At 52.0% G+C, this 12,025-nt stretch overlaps 4 protein-coding genes across 4 annotated transcripts; 2 read left to right on the top strand and 2 right to left on the bottom strand.

The window, feature by feature from the left end:
• Positions 1-1,750: 1,750 nt before the first annotated feature.
• On the top strand, positions 1,751-2,729 carry GCG54_00002433 (uncharacterized protein; the record flags this gene model as incomplete). Its single annotated transcript, XM_045402525.1, has 3 exons — positions 1,751-2,277; positions 2,362-2,571; positions 2,630-2,729. 3 exons carry the CDS (start codon positions 1,751-1,753, stop codon positions 2,727-2,729), a joined length of 837 nt encoding a protein of 278 aa, XP_045269143.1.
• An 802-nt stretch (positions 2,730-3,531) lies between these two features.
• On the bottom strand, positions 3,532-5,492 carry GCG54_00002432 (Cyrochrome P450 monooxygenase; the record flags this gene model as incomplete). The annotated part of the gene is made up of 8 exons (XM_045402524.1): positions 3,532-3,697; positions 3,754-3,914; positions 3,974-4,084; positions 4,143-4,472; positions 4,540-4,773; positions 4,824-5,088; positions 5,145-5,205; positions 5,258-5,492. 8 exons carry the CDS (start codon positions 5,490-5,492, stop codon positions 3,532-3,534), a joined length of 1,563 nt encoding a protein of 520 aa, XP_045269142.1.
• A 2,656-nt stretch (positions 5,493-8,148) lies between these two features.
• GCG54_00002431 (Presilphiperfolan-8-beta-ol synthase) lies at positions 8,149-9,886 on the top strand (the record flags this gene model as incomplete). The annotated part of the gene is made up of 9 exons (XM_045402523.1): positions 8,149-8,525; positions 8,587-8,713; positions 8,772-8,790; positions 8,846-9,000; positions 9,057-9,232; positions 9,291-9,380; positions 9,438-9,471; positions 9,530-9,747; positions 9,802-9,886. The coding sequence occupies 9 exons, from the start codon at positions 8,149-8,151 to the stop codon at positions 9,884-9,886; spliced, it is 1,281 nt and encodes a 426-aa protein (XP_045269141.1).
• A 285-nt stretch (positions 9,887-10,171) lies between these two features.
• Positions 10,172-11,878, bottom strand: GCG54_00002430 (3-oxo-5-alpha-steroid 4-dehydrogenase; the record flags this gene model as incomplete). Its single annotated transcript, XM_045402522.1, has 1 exon — positions 10,172-11,878. The coding sequence occupies one exon, from the start codon at positions 11,876-11,878 to the stop codon at positions 10,172-10,174; it is 1,707 nt and encodes a 568-aa protein (XP_045269140.1).
• Between the last annotated feature and the right edge of the window lie 147 nt (positions 11,879-12,025).

Here is a 12,025-nt window from a genome sequence, read left to right as displayed (position 1 = left end):
GCCAAATAAGCGAGTCGACTAAGATGGATGCGGTTTTAGAATAAAGCTGACCAAATGGACAACACCCTACTACAATAAGCTTACAAATTTGGCAACCTGGGACTCGAATTATAGGGGACAAATCCCCAATAAAACTTGACATACGACGACCTTCATGTGCACGTAGTTCGGTGATAGAACAACACATCTCATGTTTCCTTCAACCATTGAGGCTATGTTTAGTATGGCGAAGTGAGTTTGCCCCAATCTAGGAGTATGATGTCTCTCAAAGCACACCCGGTTCCCAGGTATCTCTGTCCAGGCCACGCTTTTGCCCAGACCCAGCCATCCGCGTGGCAACAGGGAGGGTTGCACCAATCGGACGGGTCGCTGCATATGTGCCCTCGATAAAGTCTATGTAGTTTGCGAAGGAACGCCAGCGTAAACGTGGTCTCAACCTTAGGGCTCAAACTAACGCCTTTCACGCAAGGCTGCAGAGTCCCACGTCAAGATAGCATCAAATCTATTTTGGAAAAGCAAGCCGCGTATTCTGCTTGGAGCATCACAATTTGGCGGCGAAAAGGCGTGAAGTGCAACAACCTCCGTGGCACCCGAGCAGGAGAGGTAAATGCCACTAGCCGCGATGAGTGTTGCCTCAATTCAGTGTGTCATTCGCCTAGGGCATTGAAAACCGGGAAGGCGCTCAGGGGCTGTCACACGTCGGAACTAAACATATAAAGCTCACAAACTTCCCCTGGCCGGTTCACTATATCTATGTGGGTGGAGACACACGAAGCCATATCAAATAGAAAAACGGCTTCATCCAGCGATCTCCGTTCTATCAGGTTACCCGGGAATTATGTCTTCAGAAAGGATCACCATCTATCAAAATGGACTTTCGACTCCCGGTGTGCACGTCCGACACGAATCAGACAGTCAAGATCCGCCACCCGAATACACGTATCCCGATTCCCCTACAGATGGGACGATCACGCCTGGCCGCGTCAACACCCCCTTCTCAAACCTACCGGCAACGGAAAGATTAGTCAGACGACAGGTTCCGATCATCGCCATTTCATCAGGGTCTCCCGGAGTGCCAATCTACATGGTGTGCTTCCTGCTCGTCATTTGTTTGTTGGCCTGTAAGTCACATCTCGGACAATAAATCCTGTGCGGACCTGCTAACCCCTGAACGAAAGACCATCTGGTTTCGCTATGTATGGCAATCTACACTTGATGACCCTTAGGTCAATATGCACTGCAAAACAAGTCCTGAATGGCCTGATTTCATGTCCACTTGGACCACTTGGGAATGCCCTCAGCGAAAGTCGGTGTGAGTGACGGCGTGGATACTTCTTTCAATTGATATTACCGTCTCGTGCGGACTTAGACGGCCACCCGTGTGAACTACAGACATACACCCTGATAATTACCGGGTTTTGTGGTTTTGGAGAACCCGTGCGGCTCCCCACGGGGCCTCAATTCTCGCATCCAGGTGCACATCCCGACGACTTACCATACCGAGATTGGAATTGAGTTTCAGCTTCGATGGTCTTGCGGAGATTGGGTAAAAACACGGAATCAGCACTTACAGTTCACTGGGCGCTTATCTCTATATATACCTTGGTCCCCATGTATGCGAGCGCCATTCCAAATTGTCCAGATCGCACGCTGTTTTTAACTACTCGCATTCAGATTGTCCAGATTTCACGCCGCTTTGACTACTTGACTTGAGAGGCTTCATTTCCCTGATTGCTCCATGACAGCAGCCATGGATCCGTTCAAACCCATCCCGTCTGAAATCCTTCGGATGATACTCGAGATCCTGCCGAGCCGCTCCGATTTTGCTGCTGCGACTGAAGCGTACGCAGCCTTTCGTAACGCAGCTGATCCGTTCGAACGCATCCCGTCTGAAATCCGCCTGATGATACTCGAGATCCTGCCGAGCCGCTCCGATATTGCTGCTGCGACTCAAGCGTCCAAAGCCTTTCGTAACACAGCGGCAGGCACCTCATCACGCGACCTGATTCGCCGCTTGCACGTCCAGAAAGACCTCAGCGGAGACCTTCTCCAAGCCGCGATGGCTGTCGTCTTGTTTCCAGGTCCAGGTTCGAATGAAGCGTCAATATCCCATCACTTAGACAACTGGAGAAATAATCGGCTTCCGGACCCATTCCCTGATCCTAAAGATCCCAACAACGAGATCCACATAGAAAGGTTGGATAACCTCTGTGGCTACTTGCGACTTGTCATTACCGATTATTTGTCCAAGGCCACTAGTGCTCGACTGCCATTTGCGTATCGAGTGTTGCCAACGTGGTCAAACCCATATTATGCTTAGACGGCTACCCAGGGAGATCTCCGCCAACATCACTTGAACAGTTTCAACATTAACAACATGGAAACTGATGAGCGGTGCCGTGTTTATCGCGCCTTTCTACAGTATGAGATTCTCAGCAAGGTCTACGGCCCCCTGACAGCGGCAAGAGCGCCTGCCGGTCCTCAACCCAGGTTTTATATGTGGGACTGGAATTCTCTTTTCCACAACTCCACACCAGCCTCGGATCCCAAGCTCTTTGGGAGCATTCGCGAGTATTACATCATGACACACCGCGCGGTACTTGCCCAACTTGAAATGGACCCTCTGCAGACGTTCCGCCAAGACCCTCCGCAACACATACCGGAGGAGTGTGAGCATGCGCCTCGCGTTGGACAGTATGAGTTTCAACCCAACCCCAGATACTTGGTAGCACGTCCCCAGCATACCGATGTCGCTGGATTTGCTGTGTTGGCCAGCGGCGGTCTTGACACGCTCGTGGGCGTTTTGACGGCACAACCATGGACAATGCGCACTCTGTATTTAAAGCTCTGGCGAGAATGTAAACGCGAGCATTTGAGGTTTGGCCTGGGTCTTTCAATCCCGGCTGTAGACTACACCGATTTACAACCTTCGTTAAATGCACGACATTGGTTTTTCGCTGGTCTGGTTCGGTTGCAAAGACAGAGGGCTTGGGGCGTTTTTCGAGACGACCGCTTCTATCCGCGCTCCATGGCATCCATGACACAGCGATTTCGACAAGGAATGATGCAAAGCAACTCTTTCACACTCCAAAACTTTCGATACCCAACTAGTAACTCTTCTACCCTCCAAACTTATCGATACCCAAATAGCAATGCTTTGTATCGATACGCAGATGGCACTGCTTATCAAGCGGATTTTCAGTATTCTGGCCCACACGTCTGGGCCAGCCTCAACCAGTCTCGCATTCTTCGAGAGGCTTGGAAAAGATGTGAGAGACGCGGAGCCTGTTCTTGGAGGATCATGACAGAGTAGACAGCGGTTCGTAGGGTAGACAGCGGTTCGTAGGGCATACAGCGGTTCACAGTTGAACGATTAGCAGCTTAGAATAGAACATTACTTATAAACGAAAACGCTTTCTCCCGACTCCATACGTTTAGTGAATAATACCTTATGCCAATCCAGGAGACGCCGTTGCATAGACTCAAACCTGTCCCAAGATTTCCAAGTTATCCAATGAAACACATTCGATTTTACGGGTGTTCTTTGATGGAGTCAATCTTGACTCTGATAGGTTTCCAGATCCTGGCTGCAGCACTGTCAATCCAGATCGCTGTCGTCTCATCTGTCTTGTAAAGACTCATGTCGAACCGGCTGAAGAAGTTTGCGATGCTGAGATACATCTCAACATAAGCAACACTATGGATGGTTAGCTCTTTGTTCAGCTTTGACCGAGCCACCGTGCTTAAACTTACTTCATGCCCAAGCAGGATCGCGGTCCTTTGCTGAATGGAACAAAATACCTCTCCAACGCCCATCCCTGTTCCCCGAGCCAACGTTCTGGAATGAACTTCTCAGGCTCGGCGAACAGATCAGGGTTGTCATGAATAGTGCGGAGAGTCTGCGAGACAGTTGTCTGTGAGGCAAGTAGAGTCAGCATACCGCACGCAACATCCAGAAAGGCGCAATACTTACTCCTTCCGGAAGATAGTAGCCGTCAACAGTGGCGCCGCCTTTGGGAACTCTTCTCGGGATGATGCCAGGTACTGGAGAGGAGAGACGCAAAATCTCCTTGATGGTCGCACTCTACATCTCTGAGGTCAGTGGCACATCCCCGATATCACGCGCTAAATGAGCCACGTACCAAATACGGTAGGCTGCTGATGTCACGGTACTCATAAAGACCCTCTGAGTTGGTACCAACAGTCTTGAGCTCTTCAAGCACCTTCTCCAACTTGTCGGGATGCCTGAGTAAGTAGTATGTGCCGAAGGTGAGACCAAAGCTGGTCGTGTCGGTGCCTGCAAAACACAAAGCCAGAGCTTCGTCAACAAGCGCCTCACGGCTCAGCTTGTGGTACATCTTTGTGTTTTTGGTGCTCAGCAAAGTATCAAAATATGTGCTGCGGCCGTCGGAAGCGGTGTCGATTCCAGCGTTTTGCTTGTCTTCAATCTCCTGAATCCACTCGGAGCATTGCTGCGGAGTTGTGTTAGGCGATATGCAATGCAACTTCAAGACGTGGGTCATCGGAGGATTTACTTACGTGGCGGAACTGAGCATATCCCGGCAGCAGCTTTTGAGCGATACTCATGGGAATAGCCATGGCAAGATGAATGAGAAACGGGAAGTGCTTCGTAATCAGGAAGTTCTCTGCAAACTTTTCCATGATGTCCAAGAAGGGGGGAAACTCCTCGTCCTGGTCAACCAAGTTCATGTTTCTGTCGAATAGAACAGGCATAATGGTGTCGACCTTTAGAAAGGAACAGAAGTCAGCAACCTTTCCAACGAAAGCCACAGATTAGAATCAATAACAACGGTAAAACTTACTGTCACGGCCTGCCAGAAGGGCTGCATGCTGATAGCTTCTCCCTTCTCAAATGATCTCTGTGCCCTTGCCATGGCTCTCTTGACGACGTCAAGAACGACAGGAGCCAATTGGTCCATCTGTTTTGGCGAGAAAATTGATTTCACAGTGTTTCTGCGCTGCTTGTGCGCCTCGGGATCAATCAACATGATAATGGAATACTTGATGCCGCCTCCGCTCTGGAAGAAGTCAGGGTCCTTGGTGTACTTGGTGCCATTTCCGTAAACCCTTAATGACGATGTTAGCTTACACTTTTGCCACTGAAGACTCAATTGCTAACATACTCTTTGAAATATTCTGGGTTATAGACATGCACTCTGCTTGGTGATACTCTCACAACAGGTCCTGCTTCGGATCAGTCCGTGATGTCGCGTTCGGGCATCGGAATCTCACTCACCATACTTAGCGTGGAGTTTGGGGTAATCCTTGATGTAATGGCCGTCCAGGATGACATCCTGGTAGAACTCATACCAATAAGTGACTGCAGCGTACCATGGGCCAGGGATGTTTCTGAGGGGGTGGAACAGGAGCCTGTAGGCCACGAGTCCGACGGCATAGAGCACAAGCCCCACGACAAAAATGCGCGGGGCGTCGCTCAGGAGACTCTGCTGGCCCAGAAGCTTCAGGGCCATGTTTCGATCTGGGTGAAGTCGGTCGACTTCAGAAGCGATCGCCTTGGGTGCGTGGAGAAAAGAGAGAGGTAGAAGTAATACAATTGACTCGCATAGAACAGAGAGGTCTGAGCCAACGGGATGAGATTTGGCGAATCTCGCTTCCCTTATGGCCTTTTCGCAGTCGCCGCGCTGCACGGTTCTGCACTCAAAGATAGTGTTGCCCAAGTCGGAAATGGTCGACCAAGGCACTCTCGCTATTTCGAGGAAAGGCAGCAGGCGGCAACAGCGTCGAGAATCCCTGATCGAGCCAATCGTTGATCATTTTCTCCATTGGGGGTTGAACCTATATGTAAGTATGCAGGACATCTGCGGGACCCCATCAACTCATCAATCGCACGTCGCTATGGCCCTCACCGCTAAATTAGCGTGGGCCTACTGTGCCGTTCGATGCCTCTGGCCCTGAAGCAGCGCTGCCGTGTTACTCAGACAAACAATACAAGGGCATTATTTGGTATGTTTGCCTGGATACTGGATACAGATTGGTCATTCGACGGATCGCGGGCTGACAGTCAAGGCAGCAGTCGAGGCTGCAAGGCAGCAGACAATGGCTTACATCACTTTCGGTGTTGCCGCCTTATGGGTTTGGGGCGCCGCTGGTTTGGGGGCCGATTCCTCGCATCTTGCTTCCCGAAATGTTCGGGTTAGGGCTGAAGTACCTGAGTCCTGGGACCCGTTGATTCATTCTGGTGGCTGCCCGGGCATCCTTTACATGAGATGTCACTGAAACAGGACCTCTCAAGAGGCGCGGTCGCTGTTCCTTCCAGGCGGAACTTGGTTGTGATCCTTTTGTGGCAACTCTCCACTGCCGGATGCGGCATCGTCTGATAGTCCTCTTCGTGACACGATCCACTTGCAGTGCTCCGTGGAGTTCTGCAGCGAACGAGATCCTCGCCGGATTGCACACGAACATCGGACAAACATTGCATGAGAACATCTGACAACTGTTGACAAGTCAACATGTCGTGTCTCATTGGCTATTCTTGTGCGATGCGATGTAACCAGCCCCTGATGTTCGAGTTCCGACCCCTCCTGGCGGGATCATTCCAACGGGACCACGAGTCTTTCCATGTCCTCCGGGGGTGATTCTTCCCCTTGGCACCACGGTTTTGGCCTCTGGAGTCTGGAGGCACCTGCGGACCCCTCAAGACCAAGAGCCGAGCCCACACACTGCGAACTATCCCGGCATCTCATATGGCCACTCTCCCATAGGCTAGTGTCCTGACAGCCGCGGGGCCTATGAAAACACTCCGACGGAATGTGGACTGTGTCTGGCTGTCTGCGCCGCGAACCTGCAGCGCCGCCAACATTTAGCGGCTCGGGACGATTGGCTATCCTCTCCTTCGGTGAATCTAGCAGGCTGTAAGGCAGGGAAATCCCAGTATCTGCGACCGGCAAACAAGCAATCCTAGCCACAACAACGTGTTTTTTCGACTTTCCAATTGAGCAAAGTTCAGACTTCGGCGTCCTAACTCTAGTCCGGGTAATACCAGACCGAATCTGGTCTGTTCTTGGGGATTTCCACTCTTCCCAATGTGATAGCAGGGTTGCATCAGTTCCCCCAAGTAGGTACAAAAGGGAAACCTGCAGACAGAACGGATCTTGTTCTGTGTGCTAGGTACAAGTCTGTAGTCGGTACCCCCGAAAGGGGTATCCTAGGCATTACAAGCGGAACCTCAACGCGCAGTCGCGCATTATTACACACAATACCTAGCTCCACGGGCTCCAAGTGCCGCGATGCTGTCACATGGTGCGCCTTAGGGTCTCCAGTGAAAGGAGATAACTTCTTGAGGGGACTTTTAGGTGGATAGCGGCCGCCGGAAATGTGTAGGCTCCAATGCACGCCAATGGCGGTGCAGCAAGGCGAAGGCTGACATTGCTGACACCGAGTCACCGACGGCCACAGTTATGTCTCTTTTGAGCAAATGCCTGTCAGCTTCTATGGACTCTTACGCCCCCAGACTTGTCAACCTGGGAAAATCAGAGTTTGGCCTTGTCTTGGGACTGGGACATCCATGTCTATGGTGATGTGTCCAAGTCCCTGACCCTCCTAGCGGAGCTAAGATCAACTCCTTGACTCGCCCTTCTGTGGTTCGGACAATAATCGCCGCCTCTCTCGCTTGCGGTGACGAAACCCTCGCAGAAGGGGTGGGTCTCTTCTCCCGGTCGTCCTAGGCTTCCTGGTTAGTCACAAGGGCAGCCTGACCGGTGTCCTTGGGGTCAACATCTCTGTCGAGGCGGAGTCCGGTTTGTCAATGGCTTGGTGTGCAGGTTTGCCTGCTGCAGGAACGTCCAGACCTTTGGGGGCTTGCGCCAACAGGTGAGTCCGCTCTGCGTTAGCCAACCGACGAGACAAGATGGGAAGTCGGGGTGGAGGATGATGTTTGGTCATTTGACTGTGTGGCTCCAGGTACGTTCTCTCAGTTATAAGGTGTGGCCGCATAGGGCTGCACTTGTCATACTCATAAATGGCGCGAAGCTACATATTCCCTGGACGGACGAACCAAAAGACACAAATTGAAGAACGCCGCCATCTCCCGCCTTCTTTTCAACCCTTTTTTTACTTTCAGAGAGATCCCAATCTCGCTCCCAAACTCAACCAACTTCCACGCCGAACATGAGCTCAGACGACAGGTACAGGGTCTCTTGCAAGAGGGCCTCCACAGACATGGACCCCTCGTCTAACGATGTGGTTCCCTCGAAAAGGATCATGCTTGGAAGACGCCCCTCGATTACCACCGCGTCGGATATTAGTCCCTCAGAATCTTCATCGCCGCCAGCTACCCCAGTTTCCGAGTACCAAGCAACTGCAACTCAGACCTCGCCTTCGGATCATGGCAGCGCGGCATGCGACCGCAACCTGCGTGACATCATGGCGGCCGACGCCCAATACGTCCGGATTCCGGACTGTTTCTCGTCCATCATGTCCGTCGAGCCCGCCATGAATGTCAACTGGGAGCGGCTCAAGGAGGAGGCCAACGCATGGATCAAGGAGTACGTGATTTGAGACAGGCCCGATGATCATCTGCACGAAATCACGCTAACGAACGGCCAGCATCTACCACCTCAGCGATGCACAGGCGAAGAAGCATTCACGAGCCAATTTTGCGTTCATGAACGCCATGTGGATTCCGTACGCCGACGAGGAGTCGTTCCGGGTGATGCTGGATTGGAACAACTGGGTGAGTAATCAGACGACTCAATAAAGTTTCAAATATTCCGACTAACACTCGAATCAAGGTCTTTGCTTTCGATGATCGTATGTGGGCATGGTATACCCTCGCCTCTGTTGGTGACTAATCAGGAAATCGTAGAATTCGATGAAGGCCACTTGAAAGACGACCCCGTCAAGGCTCAGAAGGAGCTTGATGCTCACATGGCCATCTTGGAAGACAAGAACCCGCCAGTGCAGCGCGACGACAACCCCATTCACTACGTATTCCAGACAACTTGGGACCGTTTCAAGAAGGTCAGATTTCATTTGCTTCAAGTTGCGGACGCTTCACAGAGACTTACTCTTCCCAGAGAACATCACCAGAGTTACAAGCTCGATACAGGGCATCAATGAAGGGCTACTTCGAGGGCCTCATTGGTCAAGTCAAGGTCCAGGAATCACAGAAGGCCTTGAAGATTTCAGTCAAGCAGTACATGGACTTCAGAAGAGCGACAATTGCATGCGAGCCGTGCTATGCCCTCGTCGAGTGAGTGTCAGATGATGTCTTCTTTTCCATCGCCTGGCTAACACGTCTTTTCACTCAGGTATGCGCATGGAATAAGCATCTCTCAGGAGCAGATTGACCACGAGTCGGTCCAAACCTGCATGCAAACTGCATCGGATCTCGTCATCCTGTAAGTTGCCTAGTATGACGGCCTGCAGCTACTTGCAGTTCGCTTACACCAGTGCAGTGTCAACGACATCCTCTCATATCGCAAAGACTTGGTAAGCACACAACTAACCAGCCAATCTCCATGCTCCCATCGCTTACGTCCGTATGTAGGAGCAAGGAGTTGATCACAACCTCATCTCGCTTCTGAAGGCGCAGGGCTACTCAACCCAGGCCGCCGTGGACAAGATTGGTGACATGATCGATGAGTGCTACAAGAGATGGTACGGCGCGATGGCGAGAATGCCCCTCTGGGGCGAAAAGATCGATCGGGAGGTCCTCAGGTACCTCGACGGCTGCCGCAACATTGCGCTTGGCAATTTGCACTGGAGGTAAGTAGTTCTGGCCGACACTTGAATCATGCACCCCTTTGACATGAATTGCAGTTACGAGAGCGGCCGTTACCTTGGTGCAGAAGGCGCTGAAGTGCGACAAACTCGCATTATGCGCCTGCCTTCTCCGGGTGTTTGAAAAGTTCTGCGTGCTTATAGCGTCTTGGATTTCACAAAAGCCGAGTCAATTGTTTGCTTGATGATGCTTGATGGCCGTTTATCACCGTTTACGAAGGAGTTGGAATAGTTTAGACGAGATACCGGACATCGTGTCCTGCTTATGGTTTTGGGTGGAGGCTTTCTGATTTTTCCTTAGACATTCATGGAGTTGCAAAGATACCAAATTGCAATGTTTATATTGATGTGATTCATCCTAGAGATCATGTATCCCCTCTTTTCCTCTTTCGTCCGCCCTGTGTCTTCGTCACTTGTTTTCTAGCGCCGCATGTTCCCCAGCTCGCTTGCCAGAAAAGACCCCATCAGCGATTGACAACCCACTCACGTACCCGTTGGCGCAAACTCCGACGGCAGTTCTCCCAGCTGCATACAAACCGGGGATGGTCTTATCTTCCCCTGTCAGGACCAGCCCCGTGTCTCCATCGACGCGCAGGCCGCCAAGAGTGAGGCCATTGACAGCTTGAATGCCTCCCACGCGGCAGGAGATGTCGACGCCGTAGAAGGGGGGCTTCAACAGCGGTGTGCAGTACTCTGAGGCCTTATGCATGCGATCTTCATTCCGGCTAGAAATGTCCCGGTTATACCCCTCCACCGTACTTTCCAATTCCTCGGCCGAGACGCCGAGTTTGCTGCCCAGCGCCTCGAGCGAACTTGCTTTTTTGTAATCCCAGTAAAGCCAGTGGAGTCGTTGAACCAACAGAGGAAAGTTTGTTTGCTTGAACAACTGGCCCCTGGCCTTAGCCCACTGATTTGAGTCAAGAATCAGAAATCCTTTCGCGTCGTGATCCCGAATCATGATGTCGCTTAGAGTCGCCCCGTACATGTCCTCGGCCGCAAATCGCTTGCCGTCTTGGGCCACGACAACACCCTCAACCAGGGCTGTTGGCGGGTACAGAAAACGCCAGACGGACATCTTGTTCATGTTGGACACTGACCCCCCGGCTTCGACACCGATATTGATTCCAGACCCGTCATCGCCCTGTGTTCCAAGGGGTGCAACGGTGGAGAACTCGGGGAGATAAACTTGCCGCATTTCGTGATTGAAGGCAAACCCGCCGGCTGACAGCACGACAGCCCGCGAGTGGATCGTTTCTGAGACGGCATGTTCTTGCCAGATTTTATCAGCTTGATGGTGGTACTTGTCCGCCAATTGTGAGGCCATCAGCTGATACTTCTTGGTCTTCGTGACCAGGCTCTTGTGCTTGGCAAAGAGAGAGTACGTATTGGACATTGTCCTGATCTTCACTCCACTTGTCTTGCCCTGACCATCGAAAAGGACTCTTTGGACTTTTGTGGCAGGCTGAAAGTCGACCCCAAGTCCCAAGGCCGACTCGAATAGGACGCGCCAGAGCTCCCCGCCCGAGAACCCTGGTTGGACCATCCGGTGTCCTCGCGGAGCCGGTTCCACCACCTTGTTGAAAGGATGCGACTTCTCATTGCCAGAGAAGTACAGATAGTGTTGATTTGTCGGATAGCTCGTCTTGTACGGACACAAGGATGCCTCGAATCGTGCGCCGTGCTTCTCCAACCACTCGTTTCGCTGGACACTCTCGTCACAGAACCTTCGCAAGGTCTTGTCGTCGACTGCATCCCCCGTTTCCTCTTTCAGGTAGGCAAACATGTTGTCCGGTGAGTCGTGCCCATAGCCTGCCTCCTTCTGTTGCCTAGTTCCACCTCCAGCGTACACGACGCCGCCCGAAAGCGCAGATGCGCCGCCCCCGTGGGCATCGTCGAGAAGGAGCACCTTTACGCCTTTTTCCGCCGCCGCGATACTCGCGCACACCCCAGCTACCCCACCACCGACGACGACTACATCTGGGGGCTGAGTTCGCCTCAGAGTTGAGTACTTGTGATGAAATTGGTTGGGTGCAGGTGATATTGAATGGAGACGCCACGGTGATGCATTTGGTTTGGGGACCTTTTGCAATGCTGCACTTTTGCGGCAGAGCAGCATGACGATAGTGCGGCTGGTCGCGCCAAGTGAGTTGGGTTAAAGTGAGGTAATAAAGAGAAAGGAAATTTGGTGTTGGGTTTACGGGCGAACGAGGGATTGCGCGGTTTTTGGGATAGGTAAGCGGTTCAATTGTTCAATGTCTCAGTT

This window comes from Colletotrichum gloeosporioides (genome assembly GCF_011800055.1).
Source record: "Colletotrichum gloeosporioides strain Lc1 chromosome Unknown consensus_13, whole genome shotgun sequence".
Taxonomy (NCBI): domain Eukaryota; kingdom Fungi; phylum Ascomycota; class Sordariomycetes; order Glomerellales; family Glomerellaceae; genus Colletotrichum; species Colletotrichum gloeosporioides.
This window is presented reverse-complemented; position numbering and strand designations above follow the sequence as displayed.